Genomic DNA, 26,842 nt, shown 5'->3' on the forward strand with positions numbered 1-26,842 from the left:
TCAGCCAACACTGGCCACTGATCAGCCAGCAGCAAGCCTGCCCTGCAGCAACAGAGGCTGGTAGCTCTTGCCTGGTCCCTGGCAGGGTCAGACACCCTGAGAGTCCCCTTCTTCTTCCCAAGAGAAGCAGAGGCTGGTAGGAACCTTTTGTTCTTGATTCCTTCTCCCCAAAAGAGATCTTTCTCGTTTCCAATCAATCATCCCTTGTCAGCGCAAGGCAGCAAGCCTACTGATGGTCAGCTTCATTGTAACCTCCAAGTCGTGTGGCTTATTTTGGGGAGGATAACCCACAGCTCCTGCCTCTGTGACAAGTGACAGCTGCAGGTCGGAAATGTGCTCTCCTCTTTAGCAATCAGTCTCTCACAAGCTGAGGGAATTCTGTCAAACTGACTCAACAAAGCTGTTTGATACTTTACCTGCAATGACGGAAAACATAAATCCACAAAAATAAAGCATTTCTTCCAAAGCATGAGAAATTTTGGGAAGTGATAGAAATTGTAGTATTAGAAAAAAATTTTAAACAAAGAAAAAGAAGGATTAGCATTGCTAATTATATTCTAGTCATTTATTTAGGTATCATATAGGTGAGCATAAATATCAGCACATACTAGTGTTGAAGACCCTTGCTTGAATAATTCCATGTGGGCTGGGGTTTTTTCCATTAAAAGAATACCATCATATTCTGCAAAAAAACTTTGAAAACAATCACTATTTTCTAACAACTTTTTTAAAAAATTCTGAAGAGACTTTCATGCTGTGCTGCTGTCCGAGTTTCTCAAAAAAAATTCTGAAGAGACTTTCAGAGGATGGCCTATTTGAAAGACTATTTGGGAATCAATAAGCAGAATAGTGAAGAGACAGTGTCTGAACTGTGTTTCTGGTGACATACAGATAATTCAAGGTGAGATTAAATGACGCAGAAAAAGAGTTTGACTTTTTTCATCATCATCACACATAGTTAGCTGCAATCTTTTGGCTCAGTCTGAAGTATAAAGTTCTACAACATCACTGATTGGAGCAGCAGCAAAAGCAATGGTTTTAGCTAACCTAAGGGAACAATAAAACACAGTGGTGGAACATGAAATTCATTTAACTGAAGTCAGATTTATTGGTGATGGAGCTGAGGGCTGACCATTGCTCCCAGAAGTACAGGTGGATGGTTTTTTTGTTGCATTAAGACTTGACCAGATGCATCCTGATTTATCAAAACTTACTTTTTTTTTTCTTGTCCCACTTACCAAGCAAGCCAGATATTAATTTTAAATTATCTACTTAAATAAATTTATCATATATCTGTTACAATATCTTTACAGGCTTCTCCAGAGAAAAGAGCAAGAAAAATGAGTGGACATTATATTAGATAAACAGAGAGGAAGTCTCCAAGAAAAAGAAGCAGCTGAAAGAATGATAGCAAGTATCAACTTGCTGCCACAGACAATGGGGTCTGCAGAGTTTGTACTGATCAGGATATGCTCTGAAAGAACTGGGAAAGAAAAAAGTCCAGTTGTAGAAACAGGAAAGGAATTCTTAAGACAGCATTGTGTAACTATGAGCTTAAAAAGAAATGTTATGCTAAAAATAAAAATCACTTAAAAGTCAGGTTCTGAGATACACTTTATCAATACCATATTTAAACTCTCTTCAATTCTTTTGTGCCACAGAACCTTGGTAATCCATGGTGAAACAATATATCCCCAGTGGTAACTACTGCACTTTTGCCATTTACTGCAACACATGCCAGTTACTGAACCACAGGTAAAATAACCACTCAATTTACTCTCACACACCTCATACATTTTTAAGGATTTAACAGGATACTTCCTATTCTGATAATAATTCACAGTTTCACCCCTCAGACTCCAGACAACTCACAAAGAATATTGCAACGTTCTGTAATCATAAGATGAGAGAACACAAAGTAAAATAAAGATTTGGATGTGCCTAATTCTAGTGTCTGCACTACATTAGGTAAAGAGCTGTAGGCTTTCTGAGCACCACAAAAGAGCCAGAATACAGCAAGATCATACATCTCTGTGTTACTGCCATTACAAAGAGCTCACCCAAAACAGATCAAGCTGCTTATGGGAATCATGCTTATACACATACACAGCAATCCTTCCCCTTTTTTTCCCTTGCTACTGCTGTATTTTCCACAGGTTGCTACATTTGGGTAGGCTTCACAGACTTTCTTTAGAAAGCCTTCCCCACAGTTTTCAGTTCCTTCTTTCCTTTGCTCTTCCCTTAGAAATGCTCAGCCGTGTCCCAGGCAAGAGAAGACGTATCAGAGTGATGCGACCACACATGGGGAGATGCAGGCATACAGGACATTCCTGGGGACTCAGGTCACCCCATGTGCTGTCCACGTGCACAGGTCACTGTGCCTGAACTGCACAGCCCCTTCGACACTTCCCAGTACAATACCTGGCTAAGGAAATACAACCTTAGGAAATACATAAACAAAACTGTTACTGCTGTGTTAAAGCCAGTGGACAATAGCAACACACACTTTCTAAAGCCTTCTCCAGAAAGTGTTAAAGAGGTTTCTTTGATTACCAATTCTGGCTAGATGATTTTTTTTCTATCAATTTTCCCAGAAGTTGGCTGCTGCATACCATCAATGAAATATTAAAAATGAATGTTTTTCTCAAAGAAACCTCTAGAAACAATATAGTCTGACCCCATTTAAAATCAGGGCCAAATTTTCAGATAGGCTGAGTTTCTTCAGGCCTTATCATGTCAATTTTTATTTTGGGATGCACCCAAAACTTTAATACACCTCTTTGAGCAACCACAAACCCTCTAATTTCTCCTCTTTATTTCCCATGCTCTCGAGATGAGCTCAGCCCAGCACTGTATTAATCATATAAGCAATGTGAGAAACAGTTTTAAGGAGAGATTTGAAAGAAGTTAACACATTAATTCTGCAGAAGTTCACATCCTGCCCAAGCATAAACAGCAGCATAAATGGAACATAATTGTTGCTAGCCAAGAATTTAGTAAGAGATTTAAAGAAGGCCCATATCACAGGCTAATCAGAAACAAGGATCTTGACACTTTGGCAACAAGTAAGGAAGGTTAGATGTGATGAGGGTACAATGTTAAAGAGGCATGAAGAGCAGAAAAGTAACTTGACTGTTATGACAGCTGAGCTTTTAGCAGACTTTTAAAGATGATGCACTGAACACCATTCTCTGCTGAAGTTAAGAGTTTTGGAAGAATTTGGCAGGAGTCATGAGGGGACTCATGACTCTCAAGGAGATTACAGGCAGTCCAGCCCTGCTGCCCACTGCATATCTGAGGCTGGTTCCCCATGAGCTGGCTGAGACAGCCTAACACTGCTGCTTCCTTCCTCTCAGCTAGGTTGTTCTGCTGGCTTGGTGAGCCCAGCCAGGGATCAGATCAAACACAGTGCAAGGACAGAGGCAGGACCAAGACCACAGACAGCAGAAAGCAAGGAACAGCTAGATCAGCTCAGCTGTTGCAAGCTATGTCCCCCTAAGCACCTCTCTTTTCTGCAAGCTGCAAGCTGTTGCAAGCTAAGCACCTCTCTTTTCTGCAAGCTGCCTCTGAATTAAAACCACAAAGGAGCTGAGCCTCTCACAGATGCTTCCCTCCAGATGTCCCAGCACCCAGCTCCAAACAAACAAAGCACCCCATGTAATGCAGGTGCTCCTATGTGCTCACGTGTGGCACACACTGCTCAGCTACTTGCAAACTACTTCTGTCATAATACTTGTAAAAAGTCATAGTGGAGGTTCAGAGAAGATTAAGCCTAATGCAGCCAGCTGTCTGCTTGACAGTAAAAACAAGTGTCAGAGAACTTCAAATACTTCAATGAGTGTGCAAGGATTGCCCATGGAGATTGATATGAGGTACAGAACTCTGCAGCAGCCCCATGGTACTGAGCAAGGAGATGGTCTCTAAAGAATACAGTAAAAACAGTCACAGAAGTAGAGAAAACAAACAGAAGAGTACAGGAATGTTAGGCAGATACACCACTAGCAAAATCTCAGTAATCATTTTACAGTGCAGAACTGACTGCCAAGAAAGTCCCTGTCCCGAAATAGGAGGAAAATTGGAAAAAAAATCCAAAAGGTTCATGCAAAAAGAAATGTTAAAAATTGGGTAAAGAATTTTTTTTGCCAATCATATCAAAATACATATAATTTTAAATCATTATTACAGCTTATGTAATATTACAGCTTATGTGGCTCTTCAAAATTAATATATTTGAACACAAAGCTGGATTCTTTGTTTTAGAAATGTCAAGATTTAACCTTAAAAATCTCGAAGTGAAAAATGTGTTTCTTTTGGCATTGAGACATTAGTGACATGTAACCCATTACTATACAAAAGTTTGCCTTTTAAACTACTATCTTCTGATGAACATTGAATAATTCCCAGCTTATCTATTACAGAGCTTTTTTCTAATCAGAAAAAATAGCAGAGCACAGTCAAATTTACTGGGAATAGTTCAGACAGTGTAAGCAATATAAAAAGCACTAACCTGAAGACTGAAGATGATGAGACCTGATACAGAAAAATGCTGTTTTTAGAACAGCAGAAAACACCATGGTAAGGCATCTTGGCATTTTTTCTTGTAAAAGTAACTTTCTCTTCATTTCTTTTGGTTTTTTTCCCCTCTTTTTCTTGCCCTTTACTGGTCAGTTAGCCTGCTTTAATGGACGTCTGAGCTACCAGGCTGGCTGCTGTCAGTGGTTCTGTCAGAAGCAGCAGTTTGCCTGCATGCTATCCATTACAGCAGTCAGTAATAGTTAGTAAATTGGAATATCAAACCCAGATATAATTAGGATGTCGAAATAACAACCTCAAAGTATGGCCTAATTCACAGAGGGTGTTAATAAATATCTGCCATGCTCACTGACCTCATTAGAATTGAAGGTCTGAACTACTTGGATTCAGTGGCAAATTCAGAATGTTAGAGCTTAGGAAGTTTCCATAACCTAAATTCTAAAGATATGAGAAATAAACCGTGCAATCTTCAAATGCTTTAAAAAACGATGGAGAAGAGGCCAACAAAATTACTGATCTTGTGTTTAAAATATTAATTATTCATCATGCAAAAAATCAAAACGCCTCTACTCTCATGACTACTTACTGACGTACTACAGTTTATAAAATAATGCATTTTAAACTAAACTTCATTAGTGTCATGATTAGACAAAGATTGTTTAAAGAATCATTATTTTAGAACACAACTTTATCCACTAGCAATCATTAAGACTAACTACATTGTATGCACCATGTAAGCTGAAGTAGATTATTATGGGAAATGCAGTATAATGCAATTATAACTTTTGAGAGCAATTTCAACATAAGAAATTAAAATTTGATTTAGAATGAAATTGCAACAGAAGATCCCACAAAGCTGTTGAGCATATGTCGAAGAAAACAAAGACATTTTGAAAGGAACAACTAAAAAATGTCTAGTGTGCTTATGTGACACTGGAATCCTGTGTTTTATTTGAGGTTTCCTTTTAGGCAGGGACTATCTCATATTTCAGTCCAAAGTTCTTGATTTGTATAAGCAATATCACTAATCATAGTTACGTTGGTCTTTGTCTTTTAAGTCCACCATAAATCCAATAGCAGAGGAAGAGGGAATTTGAGAAATACTAGCTAGGACAGTGGAAGAACAGCTGGCAAACTGTCTCTCTAGTACATCATGGTCTATGTGTCTGGTGATTCCGACCTTCTTAATTCTTCACATATAGAAGAATGGTGGATCCATCAATTCCATTCTATTCTTTTACACGTCAAATTATTTTCCAAGTTCCATTCTGGCCTCTCTGAGGGCTTTAAATGTCTGTATTTCCAAAGTCAGTCTCTCATGGACTATTTTTTCCTTAAAAAAAAAAAAAAGGAGTATGCCTTTCATTCCTCTCCACAGTAACTGCAAAATAGCAATATTTTTTTTTTTTAAGCCCAGGCTAGCACAGTCTCCAGAAGCCTTGTCTGCAAGCAATTATCAAATATCACAGTCTAGAGAAAAATGAAAGGAACCTAGGGTGTCCTATTTTCTACAGTCAACATTAAAAGAAAGAGGACAGTCAACAAAGCATCCATCCTCATCATAAAAAGACAGTAACAGAGGGAATACTTTTTGCCAGAAAGAGACTGTGGATTGAATGTGCTTAAAGCATAATTTTTATTGAGGTACAGGAATTGGAGAATACTGAGTAATAGCTCAAAAGCTTCTGTGATCATTAACACATTACAGTCATAGTAAAGCATCACAGAGTTGTAAAATATTGACTACACATAATTTAGTGCTCTGGCAACAGGAGAGGAGAAGAAGCCAAATCTCAAACAAGCCATAGAGTCCCTGCCTGTGTCTGACTCTGGATCAGTGAGGTGGTAAGTGGCAGCCTCATAACTTGCAAAAAGCAAAAGCCAGTCCTGTTCTGGCAGAGCAGACAATTTTGATGTTCTGAAAATGATATCAGCTTCCCCAGACTGTTTTTGGAATGGCCATTTTGGACTGCAAGACCATGAACACTCAAAAAAATTTATCTGATAAATGTAATTCCATCGTAGCCCCTTCAGACAAAAACTTTTTCAAATGAAAGCAAAGGTGTTTATTATAAAATAGGGTGTTAAATGATCTCAGAGAAAATTCAGTAAAATATTTCTAAGAATTGTCAGCCTTTAAAAATATAGGAAAAAGGCTGTTTGTAGTGCTTATTCATATTCATGGTTTTGTCGGTTTTGCTAAAAATACATCACAAAATGAAAGTGAACACAATAAAAAATTACAAATTAGAATTAATTATATTAATTATTATCTTCATCCCACCTCTTTGAACAGTTGTTTTGGGGATTTTAAAAGTTGTATGAATTCTAGATCTGACTATTTAGAACTTTATGGCCAGCTACAACCATTACACCACTTAAAATTTATTTCACCTAAAATACAAACCATTTATTCCCCTTCCAGATTCCACTGACAAATTTTTACTATAGCACTGTAAAAGTGAAAATTACTTAAACTATTTGCCTTCTACTTCTAAAACTAGAGTACTATTTGTTCCTAGTTTTGAATCCAAAAATGTAATTTTAGGGTTATTATGATGAACATAGAATATTCTAAACAAGTTAAATGTATTGACAAAAAAAATTTGGTTTGATATTCAACTGCAAAATCTTTTCTAGATGTTTAATCCACTCATTTTCCTCACAAAAGCAAATTAAATACATTAAATACTCTATTGTAACCTGAGGAAAAATGAATTACTAACAGGTTATAGACTATATAGATTATATTTTGTCATAGGAATTGTTCTAGCAGTTCAAATATAAAACATCATTTTAGTCAGACACCACTACAAATATTAGTTTGGCATTTTCTTCAGTGGTAGCTGTACAGTCCAAAGAGTTTAGCCTGAGTGTCTGCTAACAGCTGCTCTGCCACAATCCTTGTGTACAGCCCCATTTACCCACTGGTTCTGTGCCGGAACACAAACAAATCACAGGGCATCCAGCTTGGAATATGAACTGCAGCCAGGATTCGGTGTCACAAACAGACCTTAGTACCACCTGACTTTTTTGCCCAACATTCAACGCAAGTTGCAGCATGTCTCAGCTGAGACAACAATCTGCCTTTCCTCTCTTCACACACCAAACCATATTATTTTATTTATGAAGGCACAAAATGTCCTAAAGCCAGCCCAAGGCATCCTCAGTCCTAGTGGGGCCATGGTGTGTCACAGGAATCTGCAATTCCTACTTACATTGTGAATAGGCACAGCTTTGCTCTAGGCTTCCTCACAAAAGGAAAGATTTAGTAAAATGAAGGTTAACATGTTACATTACCCACATGCCTTCAACTAAAATTAAAATTCTCTTACATTTACTCAACATCTAGTGTTGCCCTTGTGCATTAGAGAGAGAAGTCTGCAAGTTTTACTCACAGAAGCTGTGCTTTGATTTCTGTGCATCAATTTTTTTGCATAGTGGGTGGGTATAACCAATCTGAACAATGGTGGAAGGATAGCATTAACCAGGATATGTGTGTCACTGCACACGATTTTACTAATTATATTTATTATCTACAGGATATAACATCCTCTGAAGTGTATCAAAAGCTGCTCTAGGGAACCACACTGAACAACTGAAACTACTCCTTGCCAGCGGAGCCATTAACACTTCCAACTGCTGAGTCACTTGGAAACTTCCTTTACACTTTCTGCTCTCAACTGTTTAATGGAAAAGGGAACATCAAACTCAGACAGCTGGCAGAACAAACAGAAGGATCCCCTGAACTGCTGCTACACTACAGAAATTAAAAACGGGATCTCTTCTGGATTCTCCTCCACCTGGATGTGTGGGGATTGTCTTTTTGATGCTGCCAGATGTCAAGAGTGTGGGAGAGAAGCACGGGAATTAAAGATAGGCATAAGGAATCTAAGCAAAAATATTTTGCAAGTATGAAATGTAAAGCTCTCCCTGGAACATTAACTCATCCTCAATGAACGCATACTGAATGAAAATGTGCTTTCAGATGAATCAACGATTTCTATCTTAATGTGTTACAACCAGCGTAAAATACTTAGTTTTAATTCCAGCATCCTAAACCAGACCTTAATCAAAACTGAACTAAGCAATCACTTGAATTACTATATGAATTTTGACACTTTATGTTAAAAAAATCAAGTTTTTTAGATAACTAATACCTCTTTGTGGTGGAAAAGAATGAAATATAATTTTCTAGACTAATTTCTCTCATGTTCTGCATTAATAAAGCACTCAGCAGAGGACACTAAAAGTCCAATAGTCCAGACTAGGACAGAAAACTGATAATGCACAAGATAGTGCATAAATGTAGTCCTAATGCCTTTCTGGATTCCTATACTAAAATGCTTAAATGGATTATTCAGAGACAAAATTATATATTAAGCAGAAATCCCCTTATCATGTAAACATCGAAATTACTACATTTGTAGGGAACATACTCAACCTGCTTCAAACTGAAACCTAAATTCTTATAACAAACTTTGTCTTTACTTTTCCTTCTTACCTCAAATCTAGAGGTGAGAAGGTTTTTAACACCAGGAAACCTCCCACTGTTTTCAAGAACTCCTCCAACTGTAATGACATTATTTTAAATCAGAGAAAAAATGCCCTTTGAACATTAGAAGTCACTGCAAAACAGGAGGCAGAAGCTGAAACAGCAAAACACACCTCCTTCAAATGAAGGATGCAATTTTCACAAGGGAGAGAGCTGCCTGAAAAACCATGTCCTTTTGGGATACAATGGGGTTACAGCAAACCTTTACAAGGGAATCTAGATCATTTCTGTAAAAATGTATTTGAGAATGGAATACCAGGGTTCACTGGTTCTGGAGAGCAAGCTCTCTAACAAAGAAAACTCTTCAGGCTAAATAATTTGTGGCATTGGAGAAATTACAAACATATACGTGCACTTGTGTCTGTATAACAGAGGAGAACTATTTAGTTAAGTTCGAACACATCACAGAAGTTTGTGGGTAAGCTACTTATTATTTGACTGCAAGCATTTGTAGTACATTACACACTAAAGAACAGAAAACCACCAGATTACCAAGATGGAAAAACAGTTTTACCAAAGAGCTGTTGAATAGAAGACTGTTTTTTTCCCACATGCTAGCTTTCAGGTTGGCAAACCTGATGGGGGCTGTCATGTTAAAAAGGAAAACCAAAGTAGCATCTAGTCTGAAATACAGAGAAGTCAGAAACAGATGTAAGAGTCTGGTGCTAAGAGAAGTGTCAACGTGACCCCCACTAAGAGGTACCAAGAGTAGACAGGGAGCAACATTTTCATGTGTTCAGCCTTCTGTGGCAGGGGAGCCTGCTGACACTCTTGAAAGGGGACAAGAAACCCAGAAATGCCTACAGTTCTTCCATGAACTGCACAATTCCTCTCCCTCTGAATGCCATGTTTGATTACTGGACTCTGGGGAACACTATGGAAACAGAGTTCAGCTACCTAGCAAAAAAGAACAATTCTCCCCTGACTGACAGAGAAGAAAATATAACTCCTGTGTCATTCTGCTTGACCTCCCCAGAATGGCAGAGCTTAGCAACTGAATACGAATACGAAGAAGAGTGAAGGATTCCTGCCCTGTACTCCTGACACCTGAACCTGGACATGGAAGAGAGAGCTCTCTATTACAACAAAAAGAGCAGTCAGACATTATTCCTTCTTTTTTTCTTCAACTTGTCTTTTACTAATGGTGATTTTTCCCAACCTAAGAACCAGAGGGTTTTTTATAAAAATTAATGGGAAGGACAGATCAAGGAAGGGAACAAAATCTGGTTTTCTTTCCTCTTCTTCATTCAGCTCATGGCACAGGAGAAGAGTTATGACCAGTATCCCAATGCAAGGAGACTCCTTGGCTTCATACTGGGAAACATCTGCAATTCCAATGTGTGAAATGAACAGGGATTTTCTCTATTTTATCTGAGTAGTTTGTAGTCTTCTGACCAGACTAACCAGGAGCAGAAGCAGCAGCAGAGTTCCTAGGATTTTCTGTGGTATATACATGTGGGTGTCAAAGCCTCAGGCAAATCCAATCATTTTACATACAGTTACAGATACTGGTGTGTGCTAGAGGAAGAGAAGGAGACATCCTTGAAATTAATGTTTAAAATGTCACTGTTGGGCTGAGGAATCAAAGCCTCTCCTTGAGATGGCACACAGAACAAGGCTGCTGCCAGTGACACACACCAATACCTAAGGTCTGTGTGTGCTCTTTGCAGGGCTGTGCTCTCACTGCAGCTCAAACAGCAGTTCTGCTAGTGGCCTACAACAAGCTCCTGCCTCAGTGAGGAAAGGAGAAGATAACCCCTGGAGTCTGAAGGAAGGGAGGGGAGCAGACTCAGCTGCTCTGGAACCTTTCTTCTTCAGAAGGTTCATATCTCACAATGTGGACATGCCACTGGGGTGAGAGAATAAAGGATTTACTGTTTCTCATTGATTAAACTTCCACTCCAAGCTAGATAAAGACTTCAAAACTTTAAGAAAGAGACTGCAGCACTGTGTTTTCTTCAGTCTTCATAGACTTTGGAGTCATATTGACAGCAATGCCCATTTGCTGTGTTTATTCCCTAGAGGTTGTTTGCACCAATTTTTTCTGGGTTCTTTTTTGTTATGTAATATCAGTGAAATATCTAAGAAAAAATTTCTGTTTTCTCACAGCAATCTACAGGTTACTTTTAAGGCTGATAACAAAGTAAGTGGAATTTCATGGTTTCTTGAAATCTGTGTATTTGGATTGCCAGTGTGAGTAAAAGGAGATAACTAACCAGGCAAAGATAGACACTTGAGTGCTGCTGGCAGACTGTTTTCATTAAAATAAAAAATGGAAGACCTTTAAACTCATATCAAGGCTCCTTTATGCTAATTCTCACTACTTGTCTGGTAGCAGCAGGTGAACTGAGTCTGAAGAACTTGGGCTGAAGGAGTGAAAATAGCACAAATGCAGCCAACCAGTAACATGCTGGCTCCAACCAAAGATATGAAATTTCAGCACCCATATTTAAAACACAACAAAAGTTCTGTTCTAATATCCTCTAATGTTTCCTACATTACATGTGGTTTTGGGTTTGCAAAAGTGATTTCTACCTCCTACACACTAATTTCTATTTATCTTTTAAGACAATATGGTGATGACACAGAAAATAACCAAGAAACCATGTTTCTTCCCCACCAGAGTAACAATATATTCATAACTGAAAATTAACTGGCACTCATCTCTTATTTTTCTCCATCTACAGACTACACACAATTTAAAATAAAAATAAATGGTCATTTATACTGAAAAAGTCCGAACCTATGGTAAGGAAAAAATTTATGCATCATGTCAATATGCTGATGCACACCTAGACAAAGGTGTGCACACAAACTAGACATTAAGAAAGAAAAAAAAAAAAAAAGAAAAGAAAAAAAAAAAAGAAAGAGAGAAAGGAAAGGCCAAATGCAAAGGATGAAAAAAACACCCCTGAAGGTTTCAACTAGAAATTTCCCAAAATAGTGCCAGATTGGCAGAGGTGTTAAGCCACATGACTGAGACAAATCATTCTTTCCTTGAGCCTGAATGCAAACTAATAGGGCAAAACTTTACTTGAAGGGAAGAAAGGGGAGCAAGACAGTGAATGTGGAAAGGAACTGGGAGAAAACCACTGTACAAGGCTGCATGGAAAATCAGAGCAGACAGAAAAGACTTTATAAAGAATCTAAATAAAACCCAAAACACAACAGTTGAGATAGTTTTCGGACAGAATGCTGTCAAAAGAGACCTAAACTTCAGAACTCTGCTGTTTTTTCCTAGTGTTCTGTGGAGAAAAAACTGCTTGGTCTGTCTTTATAAGCAAAAATAAATCTGACATCCATATATCTCAACCCCTCTTTCTGAAGAAAAAATTCTGAAAAAGGTTTCCGAAAGTAAAAGGTTCTATGCCTGAGAAGTTGCAACATCACTGTTAACAGCAGGACTAAAGGAAAGAAATCTTTAGCTTCTATTCCTTTTTAGCAAAGTTTAAAATAATTACTCACTACTGGTGAGAATTTTGCAAAAATGTGGCACCCAGTGATTCTGTGAAGTCCTACAGAATCGCTTGCAGGTACAAAGATAATCTTTGTTAGGCGATAACTAATTACAAAGTATTCAGGCAGCCTGAGAAGCTCTAGTGCAACAACTTCTGTTCAGTGCAGCAAAAATCCCCAAAGATACAATGAAGTAATAGAAAACATCACAGAAAGAAGCTGTAAAAAAGGACATATAAAGTTGCAAAGTAATTTCAAAAATATCATTACAATGAAAGCCCATGACCTGCACTAGCTTGCTGGAAAGTGTTAACAATTGTTTCCTATTCCATTTTACCTGCAAGACTCTAAAATGGAGAACAGGGAATTTTCTGGACTTACATCATGCAAAAATCTACTGATTTTGTAAAGAAAGCTCCCTGAGAAGGACACATGGTTCAGCTCAACATCATCATCTACAATAACAGTCAGGGAACAAAATAGGAAGAAGTAATTCTAATGAACAATGTTAGTAGTTTCCCTGTGATATTATTACTGAAATTCCCCAAGAGAAGAAAGAGTTATTTAGATCTGAATAAGCCTTCAACATCTGGTATTAAGTCAGGGATCCAGCTAAGGGCTGGGAAAAGGTAACCAAAGCACAATTCCATCAGCTGTGGCAGGCAAAGATTTGAATTATGTGTCAAATATCAGTAAAGGTATCTAAAATACAATTGAACAATGCAGAAATATGTGAAATATGATGAGACAAGGCCAAAGACACTCAGAGATTGTGAAATTGGTTACAGGTCTGCAACTCTCTTCGATGTTGGCACACCATCAGATAGAACAATGGCCAATGAGGAACCCTGCTGATCTAAGAGTACTAATACCATGAGAAACAGCCATGGAATCTCACCAAAATAGACTGGTTCGCATTTATGGTATAAGAGACATTGCATAAAGGTCATGGGCAAACTTGTCATGTGGCCATGTGAAAAATGACCTCTTGAATGGGATGAAAAAGACTGGCATTTTTGGCCAAGGATGCTATCTTCTGCTAGCTCTTTCTAAGTGTGTTCACAGAAATGGCATTTTCTTGTAAATCATTAGGATTATCTTCAGTTACTCAGCTGCAGCACTTATTTCTTCCCTGCAATGGGAGTTGTCTACAAGTGCTCAAATCCTGGCTAGCCAGCTGGGTTAAAATGGAAACAACTTCTTGCTAAAATATGTTGATCTTGGGAAGGATCTATTCAAGACACCACCACAACAATACATTCAAATAGGGCCACAAAAAGCAAGCTTACTAGTGCCAGAACTACCACAAAAATAAAGCCCATTTCCCATTCTCAAGTAGTAAAAAATACCTGTTAAAAATCAAATCAAGGTGACAAAGCAACATTGAAATGGTTTGGAATACTTCCAAAGAAAAGATCAGAACAGCTATAGACAAACAGCTATAGACAAACAGTGGACTGTGAAGCCCACTTTGCAACATCACATGAAGAGAAAAAACAACATAATGTGCATTACTGCTATCATCTATTAAAACAGTAGAGAATATAGTTAAAATACCAAATAAAGATAGCCAGACATGATAAAAGGCAGTACATTTCTATCAAAGATATGTTTCTTTCTTTATTCAGAGTTAGCACTGCAGTCTGAACACCTTCTTCCTCACCCATTCTTAATCAGAGCTGCTTGTATGCATTTACACAGCACCCATAGAAAGGCAGACTCCATAAGCACCAACCACCACAGTAACATATTACTCCAGTGAATGGGAGAACATAAACAAGTGCAGGGTACAATTAAGATGCCTTAAAATCTTCTAAAAATATGGGTAATTTAATGTTGTATAAGCAACTAATTGGTTTCCTACAAGAAAAAAAAGCAACCCTTTGGATAACGTTTCCAATGCACCCCATTTTTTCACAACTGAGAAGCAGAAATCATTCTTTTTAAAAAATATCTATTTAGAATGCAATGATTCAAAATATTTTCAATTCATCAGTCAAGCCTAGTGCATACTGCAATGCCACTAGGATAACTAGACCCTTATTCATCATTTTCCTAAATTTTCTTCTAATCAACAGCATCAAACAGGTGCACAATGTGGGTTTGTACCCGAGAATGCAGGTTTGTCAAAGCATTCTAATATTAATTCATGTTAAACCATAACAGACTACATGAACTTCCCAGCTGAATGTTAAGCCTGGCTCTCAAGCCACTGAGAGGATGAGGAAATTTAGTTATGAGAGAAAGTGAGAACACAATAAAATTCCATGGATTTTATTTAAAGATAAAAACAGAGAGCCACAAAAACCTGCACTGTTGAATACGGGAAAAAGTACTTTAGTCACTAAAATACTATGATATACTTGATTTACCCACTGAAAAGCCCAAGAGAAATATGTTTTTTCCAGATTAAAGGTGTATTTCATTCAATTACATTGTGTCATTCAAGAGAAAAAAATAAAATCAGATTCATGTGCATTGTGCAAGAACACAACACACTTTCTTTAAAGCACTGTAAATAGGAGTTAACAGGGCTTTGGAGCCAACAGCACTACTAAAACAGTGAAAGAGAATTCACAATAAATCAATATGGCATGCGGAAACTGCACAGTCTTGCTTTCCTTTCTCCATCGATCAGGCAATAGCTTACAGTTTCTACTTGTGCCTACACAAGGATATGGAGTTAATACAGGCCTGTGAAGTCTCAACACACTGCAACAGTGTTGTTAGTGAAAAAGGTGGGAATAAAGGGTACCTCCTTCATCAGATGGCCTTGTTATCTCACTGCAGTAAGAAAAGGTAGGGTTCGTGTCAGAGCCATCTGACTTATAATCTCCCAGACTGGTAGAATGCAAATACTGCTTACTGTAACGGCTTGCTCTTTCTACAAAGGTAGAAAGAAATAAAGAATATCACAGTAAATAGATGATGGAAGTGCAAAGACAAGCAACAACATAAACCCCACCACTGCTAACACTGCTATTCATACACTGATGGCATTAAAATTAGAGAAAAGTCAATTCTTCGCAATTTTGTATGCATTTTGAGCATCCAAAGCTAGCTTCAAAATCTAATGCAAATAAGCTTGTTCTTGGATTTAAAAGAATAGAATAAATGGAAGGTAGTATTAAGATACCAGAAAGGGAAGGGATAAAGATGAAGAATACAAAAATTTCCAATGGAAAATCAAATTATTCCTTTATCCCAGCATACATACAAGTGCATGCGGAAATACAGCTGTATGTTGCTCAAAAGAATATTTAAAGTTCCAAAGTAGCAAAGGAAATGCATGTGAAAAATTACACACTCAAAAATAAACACTCCTATGCAGGAAAAGAATCAATAAACTTGTAAAACCAAAACCTGCTCCCTGTTATTACATTACTCTCTCTCCTTTTCCATGTATCCTAAAATTATAAACATCTTGGAGTTGCAAATAATAGAACAAAGCATAATGCCATGTGCCATATAGGCAAAATGCACATGGAAAAGAAATCAATTTTGTAAATAGGTCACTTTCTAGAACTCTGAAATTTTATAAGGTCCAACTATTTGAAAATTCTACTTATAGCAAGGACAAAGTAGGTCAATACTTTTTAAATGGCTACTTGTAAGTGGCATGAATAACTTGTTTAAGATAAGATTTATTTCACTATTTCTTATCTCCACATGTGATTATGGCTGAATTTTCTATAAAATACTGCTTTTAAACTACAACAGTTATAAATATATCTACAAGTATGCTTATAAAACATATGGCTGGCATATTGACCTGAAAATTTACAGCATCAACTTAGTTTCACAAACATGAAAAGCTGAATTGCGGGAAAGTCAGGATATAAGCAATACCAGAAAGCATATGCAGACTCCTAGACTGAATATTGTCCTCCAGAGGATCAATGTCGAAGATGGAGCCAGGATCTGTGCGCCAAACTTTAAGATCTTTTTCCAAAGCACAGAAAGTACGAGACAGACAAACAACAAAGGAAGTAAAAGCATGAAAGGAATGAACTTTAACAATCAATAATCAATTTCCTTCATCTGGAAATTAACCAAAATACCTAGATATTCACCTGAAGAGATCAGAAAGCTTAGTTTCCTGCTTAAAAGAACTTAGTGTATTCATTTTGAGCACTGACATTACTCTAAGGAGACTTTTTCTTCCAATTTTTCTGCATTTTCTAAACATGACCATAGTATGTTCTTAAGTCTAAATAAATGGGAATGAGTTAATTATCACATATTAGAGCTCTCTTCCAGTAGCAGAACCAAAATTATCAGAGCTATAAGATTATTTCCCCGGTTCACCAGCAGCATCCTTTTGTGTGGAGATGCTGCAGTGTATATTTCTATAGCTGACAGCTGGCAGTGTACAGCTCCACAGCTGACTGAGACACTACGGACTCTCCTTTGCATACAGCAGAGATCATGTCAGCATACGAAGAAGAATCAGGGCCATAGCTCATCCAAAATATATTTCTGCTGATTGCTTAATTCATGTAAACTCAAAAGTATCTACCTTTCTTAATTAATATCATGAAAATTAACTTAGGTGACAAATTTGCCTGTAGAAATCTGCATTGTACACACAGGATAAAATTACAACCACTCTTGAACTTAACAAGTAATTCCCTGTGCCAGTATGGGCCCAGGTGGCCGAGAAGGCCAATGGCATCCTGGCCTGGAGCAGCACCAGAGTGGCCAGCAGGACCAGGGCAGTGATCACTCCCCTGTACTCAGCACTGGCGAGGCCACTCCTCAAATCCTGGGTTCACTTCTGGGCCCCTGAATTCAGGAAGGACATTGAGGTGCTGGAGAGAGTCCAGAGAAAGGCAGTGGGGAAGGGTCTGGAGCACAAATCTGAGGAGAAGCTGAGGCAGCTGGGGGCATTTAGCCTGGAGAAAAGGAGGCTCAGGGTGACCTCATTTTCTACAACTGCCTGAAAGAGGTTGTAGTGATGTGGGAATAGGTCTCTTCTCCCACATAAGAAGTGACAGGATGTGAGAAAATGGCCCCAAGTGTCAGTGATGTGGGTCTCCCACATAAGAAGTGACAGGATGTGAGAAAATGGCCCCAAGTGTGCCAAGGGAGGCTTATATATTGGATATTACGAAAAGATTCTTCACTGAAAGGGTTGTCAAGCACTGGAACAGGCTGCCCAGGAAGTGGCTGAGTCACCATCCCTGGATATATTTAAAATGTGTTGACATGATGCTTGGGGACACAATTTGATTTTGGGTTTGACAGACCTGGGTTAATGGTAACATTTGATGGTCCTAATGGTCTTTGCCAATCTAAATGATTCTATGATATCTGATATGTCTAAAATTAATTAATCTTTTAATCTCTTCAAACCAATCTCAACTAAAACCTTGATGTAAAATATAATCAGTCAAAGCACAAATCTACCAGATCACACAGTTTTACTATAGTTTCTTTTTGGGCAGACGTGGCTGCAAGATTTACTCCATATACTGGAAGTAAGAAAAAACTGTCTTCCCAGCTTTGTTCTTTTGCTGGTTTGAGAGGTACCAAGATAAGTAATGGATTGTAGGTAAAGCAGGACTGTGAGGACCCCAAATATTTCATGTTTCAAATTATTAACAGCCTAAATGCAATGGAAAGAACAGACAGAGCTAACAAAATAAATTCCATGGCTTTAGAATACATTCAATGTATGTACATCACACATTATCTACCACAACTCCCATAAGGTGAGGCATAGTGCTAACTCCTTCCTGCCAAGATAAATTAAAGCCAATGCAAAAATCTTTTGATAAACCATGTGCTAGTCCTAATGGAGATAAATTATGCAACTATGTGAAGTACTGAGAGGCATGAGAAGGGGTAGGGGAATTGGTGAACATCCAACTTGTCCTGTTTGATCATGCCTTAGAAAGTGAAAATATAAGTATGGCTTCATGGCAGTACCATGCAAGAGTCATTGATTTGTATTGATTTTATCCATCTTTGTAATCTGAAATAACAGACACAGAATCTGAATCTTGGCAATACATAACACAAATCAGTTTTAATTCCCTGGTAGCTTTGGCCAAGGTAAAATATCCTTATATTCATGTGAGAATTGTGGTTTCTCTTTAGTAACAGACTCAAAGCTCACCAACATCAATTCATCTTGATGGGTTTAGAATGGCTTAGTAGGGTTAAAACTAGTGTCTATTTGCCAGAGCAGTGTCATTAATTTTAGTAACCAGGCATTTGAAAGAGTAGCTCCAGCTTCACCAATAATACATTAAAAATCAACCAGAGGGATTCTGACACACTTTTCCTAACTGGCTGAACAATTTTCAGCTACGAAAAATATCCACAAGAGCCCTAAGTATGTTTTTCAGTTTGCAACTTTTTTTTTGAGCTGCCAAGGACATTTCACGAGCAGGGAGCTCACTGCTTCTTTTTAAACAAGTAGATACTATAATTGCAATTTTATTCCAAAAACGCATTAGCTGAAATAGTCATGGCCTTTTTTCCTTTAAATAGTTGTGCAATTTTTGCTGTTTGGCAGGCATGGGAAATTAAGAAGTTCTGTGTATTTTGATACTGGAGTATTTTAGATGATAAATAATACTATATATTTCAGTTCTTACAGCTCAAGAATCTATCTCAGGGATGTCCTTCATTCCAATCTGCTTGTGCTAGTAAGGCTTCAGCTGCTGAACATGGGATTATATGCATGGCTCTTACACAGGGCTACAGCACACATGCAATGCAGCAGAGAGCAAGAGGCTTAGAGCATACACTAAACAGCAAATTGCAAACTGAATGTTACACTGCAATTTTACAGAAGCCTTCTTCTTTTTATTTGGCTGCACCACAGCTATGAAAGTGAGTAGTGATGGAAGATCAACACCTGCCCCAGGCAGAGCTCTCTCAACACACACTTTTGGGAAACCCCTTCTCATATAAGGCCACTATAGCTACAGACACATAAAGGATGGCAACAAAAAAGGAAAGAAATACACTTCCTTATGAGGGGGAGACTTATTCAGGGATTTTAAGGACTAGACTGAAAAAGCATCTGCCACGAATAACATAGCTAACCTTGCTTGAGGCAGGAGGATGGCCTATGTGACCAACAAGTTAGTCCATTTCACCTGCAATTTCTCTGGGTTTTGAGATGCAAACTTGAAGTCAGCCTCACTGTTCTCACTATATATGAAGAATTTTGGAGTGCTATCTTAGTATGGTTTTTTTTGTATACAGATCCTCTGGGGTCTACATGGCTGCAAAGCACAGAAAAACAGAAAGTGACACAAAAAAACCCAAAAGGAAATGAGAAGAAAAAAAAATATTACTGCTTCCTTTGCCGTGGCAGACTTGCTGACTTTTCAGCAATTTCAAATATCCACTTCAATTTTGAAATAGAGCTCATTACGGTTATGCCAAATAATACCTTTACGAAACACCATGTTCTTACATATAAATCTAATCTGCATTCTACCCCTTGAACACCCATTCTTATCTTGGGCCATCTTTCAGAACATCACTGCTCAACACTGGTACTTGGCTTACTAGAGATCTAATGAGTTAGTGATGAATTACAGCTTGATGTATTTTTAAAGCTGTGTGGAACTGTGAAACACAAGGTAAATAGATACGTGCAATTCTGAAGAAATGACTGACTGACAGAAGGGGAAATTTCAAACTGGCCTGCAAAATTTAAACATTGATAGTTTGCAGAATCAGTTTTAATCATATTTCTTTTGTGTAAAATTAAGATTGTAGATATTTTGACCTTCCTTTTAGAGTTAAAATTCAAATTTAAAGTAATAGTAACAACTATCCATATTTTTTTTTAATTACAGATCAAATGACAATATATCTCCCATTCATTCCCATTATTACTTCCCTAGAAGCTGACATGGAACCTGCAGTTCAACCATTAGTTTCATGGTGAGAAAAGAGAGAAAATGGACTCTGGAGAGCACAAACACGGGCTTTTATCTTCCCCATCATGCCTTCAATACCAACAGTATTTAATAGCTTACCAACAATTATTCCTGGTCTTCTATCCATTTCAACGATATGTGGATGCACACCTTTGTATGCTGCATCACTCACAATTTGGGTGTTTTTTCGTACACGCTCTGTTATAGGATCATCTACCACTGGGGTGAAGCCTCTGCCCTTTGTCTTCTCAAAATCTTCATGATATTTTACCTAGGAAAACAAGGAGAATTACATTTTTCCCAAGTTTGCAATTATATGTTTGGTTTATGATATATATACTTATATACTTTGACTTTGCACCATAACAGAATTGTTATACACATGAGATAGGCTGGATGGCCAGCCAAGTATTTTTTATCACGTTAACTAGTTTTTATTATATTTTATAATCAATTTTTCGTTTCTTTTCCATTGATACTGAATTAGGCACTAGCTTAAGCAGCAAAGCATCATTTTACTATCACACAGGACACAAAACAGCCCTGCCCTCAGGAGGTCACCTGGTCCATTCCTTTCTTCTCTAAGACAGGATAGCTGTCTACTGATGCAGACAAATCTATCTGTCAGTAAAAATATTCCAGCAGTAGTAGTTCTAAAGAACTTAAGAATTTTTATTCACTGATAATTTTGACTACTTGCACAGTATCACACAAAATGTATATTCTGCTCTTTTGTTTTATCATATGTCAGCTGGCCTTAAAAATAGGTTTTTAGAAAGAACAACAGTTATTCTAAACTGCCTGTTTTAAAAGAAAATATTAGAAAAAAGGACATTAGAGTAGAAAGTGTTACAGCACCAAGTGTTGGAACAAAACCCCAGTATTAGTAAGAGTTATAAAGGTAGTACTGCTGATTACGCATATTTACATTATAAATAACTTAATCATCAATTCATTAAATTGACAAACATTCTCACACAAGCTGATGCACACAAAACAACTCATTCCAAGAACCAAAGTCACGCAGAAACCAGGAACATGCACAGGCACAAGGTGAAGTGTGTCACCTAATCCAGTGAAATTGTGATGCTCAAATGATGTGTGTACATTTTTAAAGAAAAAAAACCCCAAAAGAACGGACATTTAACTGTTAGAAAACTGTTTATTAGTATTTTGAAAATGTTCATTACACTCCTATGCAGTTAGCAAACACTCCCTCTACAGGCGTAAGAAAATATTCCTTCCATACCTGAGGAGAGAGTTTCATTAGTTACCTATATTAATGGAAGGCAAAATCCAGTGGAAGTCAAGTGCCATTCCTTAGAAGGCTCTAGTCACAGGAAGAAAGTACCCTACCATTGAGATGTTGTTTTGTGTTTCTTTGACATGCCTTAGCTCAGGTGTGTCTAGAAGCACACTACGTCTACCTTTCATCTGCCTCTGATCACTGCTGTACTTGACCTGCAAAACAGCAACAACAGCACAGGTGAAATTTTTTGTTTGCAGTAGGAAGGATGGTGAGAATCACACCATGCAATAATACCTTTCCAAACCCCAACGCCCAACAGTTCTCTTCTTTCTTCATGTGGCAGTAAATTATTTCACAGTGAGGCTACAGATGAGCTTTTGGTAAGCCAAAAGGCATATTTATCCCATCAATCACTTACTAAAAAAGCATTTATTTAAAATCTGAAATTTTTGACTGTTTGAATGACATAAGTAAAATCATTAATTTATCAACTGGAAAATAAAATAAATACTAAGAAAACACCACTGTGACTCAGAACATCATTAAAACATGTTTGTATGGCTGATGATAAGCTACCTTCTTATTACCAAGACAGACACAGTCTGTGGGATTGGGATTACCTGAGAAATCCAGGGAATTCAATCCTTACAAGAGGATTAATCCTTTGGAAGGCTTATAATTCCCATTCAATAGCTAGTCTTTACTAGCAACACAAAGCAACATGTCTGGGAAGATCGGAATATTTTGTTTCCTACACAAATGTTTGGGCTCTGAGTTTTGTGCACCAGTGAGTCCTGTATCTCTTACATCACATTTCTCCTGATTAGCTTATTTTGTGGCATTTTACAGACTAGTAAAGATATAAGGTTAATTATCTGTTAAAAATAAGAAAAAAAAAACACACTCAAAATACTAAAACAGTGAAAGTAGCTGATCCTACTTATTCGTTTGGGAGTGAGTACTCTTACAGTTTTTTCTGTCTTGTTGAATTCTTCTACCAACAGCCTCTCTTAGCTCCTATGTCACACTGTAACCTGTCCACTGTGCTAGTGAATATCCTAGATTTGCCTATCTCTTCACACTCCAAGTATTACTTCTCAAATGAGTTGTGCAAACATGTTTCAACATGTGTTTGTGATGAGAAAAACCATGTATTGAAACTGTCTAACCCTCCTTAAGATTACATATTAGCTAAGAAAGCACACCCATGAAAATATGTATCTTGGTGTCTGTGTTCCAGAGGTTAAGTTTGAAGTAATGTATAAGAAACAAAAATATATGGTACTGCATAGTCTTCAAAGCCTTCTTAATTAACCAGTAAATTCTCTTAGAAAATATACTCAGCTACATATGCTTTTGAATATAAGGCGTTTTCTGGACAGAATAATTACAGTCAACATAGGTTGTTTTTTATCTTTCTCAATAACATAGAGGAGTATTTATCCCTGTAAACCTTGAGAAACAAAATGAATGAGTCACTTGAAGAAACACATTTAATTTTCACAAATTAAAAATTATTTAAAGACTAGAACTGCTGTGAGATTTTCCTCTTATTTTCAACTACACACCTCAAAAATAATTGACTTTGGTAAATATTCATGAGCATTTTAAGAACATTATTAAGATATATGCAGTTACAATGTCAAATTCCATTCCTTTGTCCTTACACATATTCCCTGACAAATGCAACTTACTTTTCACTCCTACACTCAGTTCTCAAGTGTTCATTACTTGTAATTCTCTTCTGCCACAGTGATTCTGAATGAAACCTCTTCTATTTACCATCTGCAATGACTTTGCCATGGATGTTGTTTCAGTGTTGAGGACAGACTGCAATGTCTTATCCTTTATCTTATCCTTTCTTATCTTATCCGTCTTATCTTTTGGTCTTATCCTTTATTTCATCAGGCTTTTTGCACATCTTCCGTGTTCCTTAACAGAACTGTCTCCTACTTCTTATACTACTTTAGTAGCAACTACATTTTATTACCATAAAAGCCAAGAAATATATATTATCTTACTCTTTAGTATTTAGCATTGGACCTATTTAGAACTACTCAGCTCTAACAGAGGTGGCATGTCACAGAATGGAATGTATGCTTCCATGCTTTGAATTGCAAAAAAAAAAGACATTTGCACTGAGGTTAAATTCTCATTTCCTTTTTTTCTTTACTGCAATGAATGACCAACCTCTACTGACTCTCTCCTTGAAAAATACTGACATCAACACAGCCACTTACTTTTTTTGCAAAAATAACCAGACATCCCTGAATGTGTTTGTTGAACATATATGCAGTCCATGTCCTCAAAGAATAAAACCAATATCTCATCAGTGAATGATGTACTTGGATTTCTTTGACATAGCAAATGTAAAAGGAAAAGCATATCCATGTTTATATTTCTACAGCAACTGAAAAATCTGAATGACAAAAAGATTCAAACAACTTGCCGAGCTGATATTATCTTGATTCTTCCTGACTCTCTCTATCTCAGGAGTGACACTCACAGCAGTAGCTTTGCCAGGCTGCTCTCTGTAGTGAACCTATTATGTAACAGAATAAAATATACATTCATACTATTTCAGGTATAGCAATATATCCTTGTTTTATATAAAAATGCATTACTTCAAAGGTCATACAGGAAACAACAGAAAAGCTAAAATGCATCTGAAATTTATTAAAGTTTATAAAACTTGATTTTTGAAAGATAACCTTGAATTATTTTTATGTACAGACTGTTTATTAATGCATTTCTGTGGATATATACCCACATATGCACACAATATCTTGGCATTTACCAGACTGGTCCTTGGCTCTACAGAGAAATAACTCATATTTGGAATGGGGTTAAGCCACATATAATGCAGTATAGGCAAGCAGATCATACGAAAAATAGTGGACCTTCCTGAATTTCAGGTAGGTCCACTGTAAATACATATTTATCAAGACACAGAAATTCCATAAGGTCTCCATCTATGCTCTAAATTTTATATATTACATATTCAAAGGTGATTAAACACAGAGGGTGCAGTACATCAGACAACTGCCAACTGAATCCAGCCTAATTTCACCATGCATTTATTTAAACTTCCTGTAGGAATATCCCCTTCATCACCCTGTAACCCAACACAATGCATTAACCAAATGCACACCCAAGGCTGTAGTGATCTAAAGCAGATCAGGACAGGATGTGGCACTGACAGACCAAGCCATCTAATGTCATCTCTAGCCCCACATGCTGCGAAGTCAGATATGGTAAATATTTAGTAACAGATTCTGACAACAAATTCATACCAATTCATAGATTTTTATGCAAAATAAATGCTTCCATACAAAAGCAAGCTCTTGGGTTTAAGTGGTAAGGTGAACTGTGCAGATATATTACGCTCATAATTCTGCAGTGCAGTGGCAGTAAGGCAGCTATTGCTTAAGTAATTGTCTTCCTGCACAACAGAATTCTGGTCTGTCCACATCAATGTATTCCAATTGAAAAATTAATGTCTTACTAAAACTATGGTAGGCTATCAAATGGATTAGACTTGCAAATTAACATTTATAAAGGTAAAATGACTATTCAAGAATTAATGTTTCTAGAAATGGCTGAAGTAAACAAATCTTCCCTCAAAGTTATTCCAGTGACTTGAAAAGATTTAAACTTTCCAGTGAAATTTTCACAACACAAAAATTGGTGAAGAGTACAGAACAGTGTGAGTAGAAATACTATACAGTATTTCTACAGTATTTCAGTGGCTTGAAAAAGGGGAAAGCAGTTTTTGAACAAAATACATTTTAGGAAAGCTAGATATATCAACAGTAATCCAGAAGTTGAGTTAGAGGGACAGAATTCTTGAAAATTATGACTCAAAATTATTTTGGTGAAAGCAGCAGAAAGCACCCTAGGGAAACACTGTAGCTATTTGTGGACCCATGACCCACGGCTGCTGATGGCAGCTCTCAAGGACTCATCAACAGGGTACAACTTATCAGTGCAGGAAGGCAGTACCACGCTCCAGTCCTTGCCTTCTTCTCTGTACCCCTGCAAATGGTTATCTCAGCCATTAAATATCAAATTCTGATTGGGAGGTTACTGAGGAACCCGACGGACTTCCCTTCTGCTCTCTTACTTCAACAGGTAAGAGAACAGAAGTTTGAGCACAACCGTAGCTAATTTCTCACAAAATAAAGAAAAAATAAAATTGGAAACAGATATTTTGTTTAAAAAAAAAAAAAAGGTCAAGATTTTCTGCAAATATCTAAAGAAGAGGATAATATTTCAAAGCATTGCAGCCATTTCTTTAATAGAATATGTGATGATTCACCTGCCATTTCCCAAACCAAGCAAAGCCTTCTCACAATTGCATCCTAAGAGAAGATTTTCAAGTAATTCCATTACTGGAATTCGAACACGTTACAATACATTAGTTTCTCCCAGACTAAAGGAAAGGCACCGTTTCAGGAAGCAGAAATTTGTATTCATCTTCTGCACCCAAAAATTACACCAAGTATTAAAGGATAGCAACTTCCCATGCTGACATTCTCTTGATTCCTCTTGACTCTTTCCATCTCAGGGGTGACACTCACAGGTGTAGCTTTGCAGAGCTGTTCTTTGTACTGAACCTAGCAAACATGTCAGAAGATATTACAACAGAGATTTCCAAGTAATAGAAATACGTAAGTGTGCTAGACATCACTAAAGAGCACATTGCATTTGGATGGAAAGTACCATTCCTTAATAATCAATCCCATCCTCCCACACAATACTTAGTACTCACCCTCTGGCAGTTCTTCTATTTCAAACACAATTGTTATTTCAACATAAATACTTCACTCTCATTCTTATGGATCAAAGTGTAAGACTAAGGAATTATCATTTTACCATTAATTGATTAAACTGGTCTTTGTGGACAAACAGAAAGTAGCACAAACACCACAGATATATTCACCAAGACACAAACATATTTAATATGGCAGAGAGAAGTGTGCAAGAAATGAAAATGGGGCACACATTGCTAATATTCTTCTGGTTTTCCTTAACTCTCCTTAGTTCAGGTGGATCAGAAATAGTTGTTGCACGCCGAATTTCTTCCTTGTATTTAATCTGCACAATAGATATTACAAAAACATTATCAATTTAAAGAAGAGA

General features: G+C 37.3%; 1 protein-coding gene across 5 annotated transcripts in view; it reads right to left on the minus strand.

Moving 5' to 3' along the window:
* The window catches only part of NEBL (nebulette), a 313,090-nt gene that overhangs the window by 76,774 nt on the left and 209,474 nt on the right, over positions 1–26,842 (minus strand). For 2 of the 5 annotated variants that reach the window (XM_041408376.1, XM_041408375.1), the window contains exons 17-23: positions 26,705–26,797; positions 26,224–26,316; positions 24,150–24,242; positions 21,808–21,912; positions 20,551–20,722; positions 16,394–16,486; positions 15,300–15,428 (exon numbers count right to left, since the gene is read on the minus strand). In XM_041408376.1, coding sequence (XP_041264310.1) covers positions 15,300–15,428; positions 16,394–16,486; positions 20,551–20,722; positions 21,808–21,912; positions 24,150–24,242; positions 26,224–26,316; positions 26,705–26,797 — 778 coding nt within the window. The remainder of the gene's footprint in view (positions 1–15,299; positions 15,429–16,393; positions 16,487–20,550; positions 20,723–21,807; positions 21,913–24,149; positions 24,243–26,223; positions 26,317–26,704; positions 26,798–26,842) is intronic. The other 3 variants (XM_041408377.1, XM_041408378.1, XM_041408380.1) reach the window with 3 other exon arrangements.

The sequence above is a fragment of the Onychostruthus taczanowskii genome, unplaced genomic scaffold (genome assembly GCF_017590055.1).
Source record: "Onychostruthus taczanowskii isolate IOZ18803 unplaced genomic scaffold, ASM1759005v1 scaffold3, whole genome shotgun sequence".
NCBI lineage: Eukaryota > Metazoa > Chordata > Aves > Passeriformes > Passeridae > Onychostruthus > Onychostruthus taczanowskii.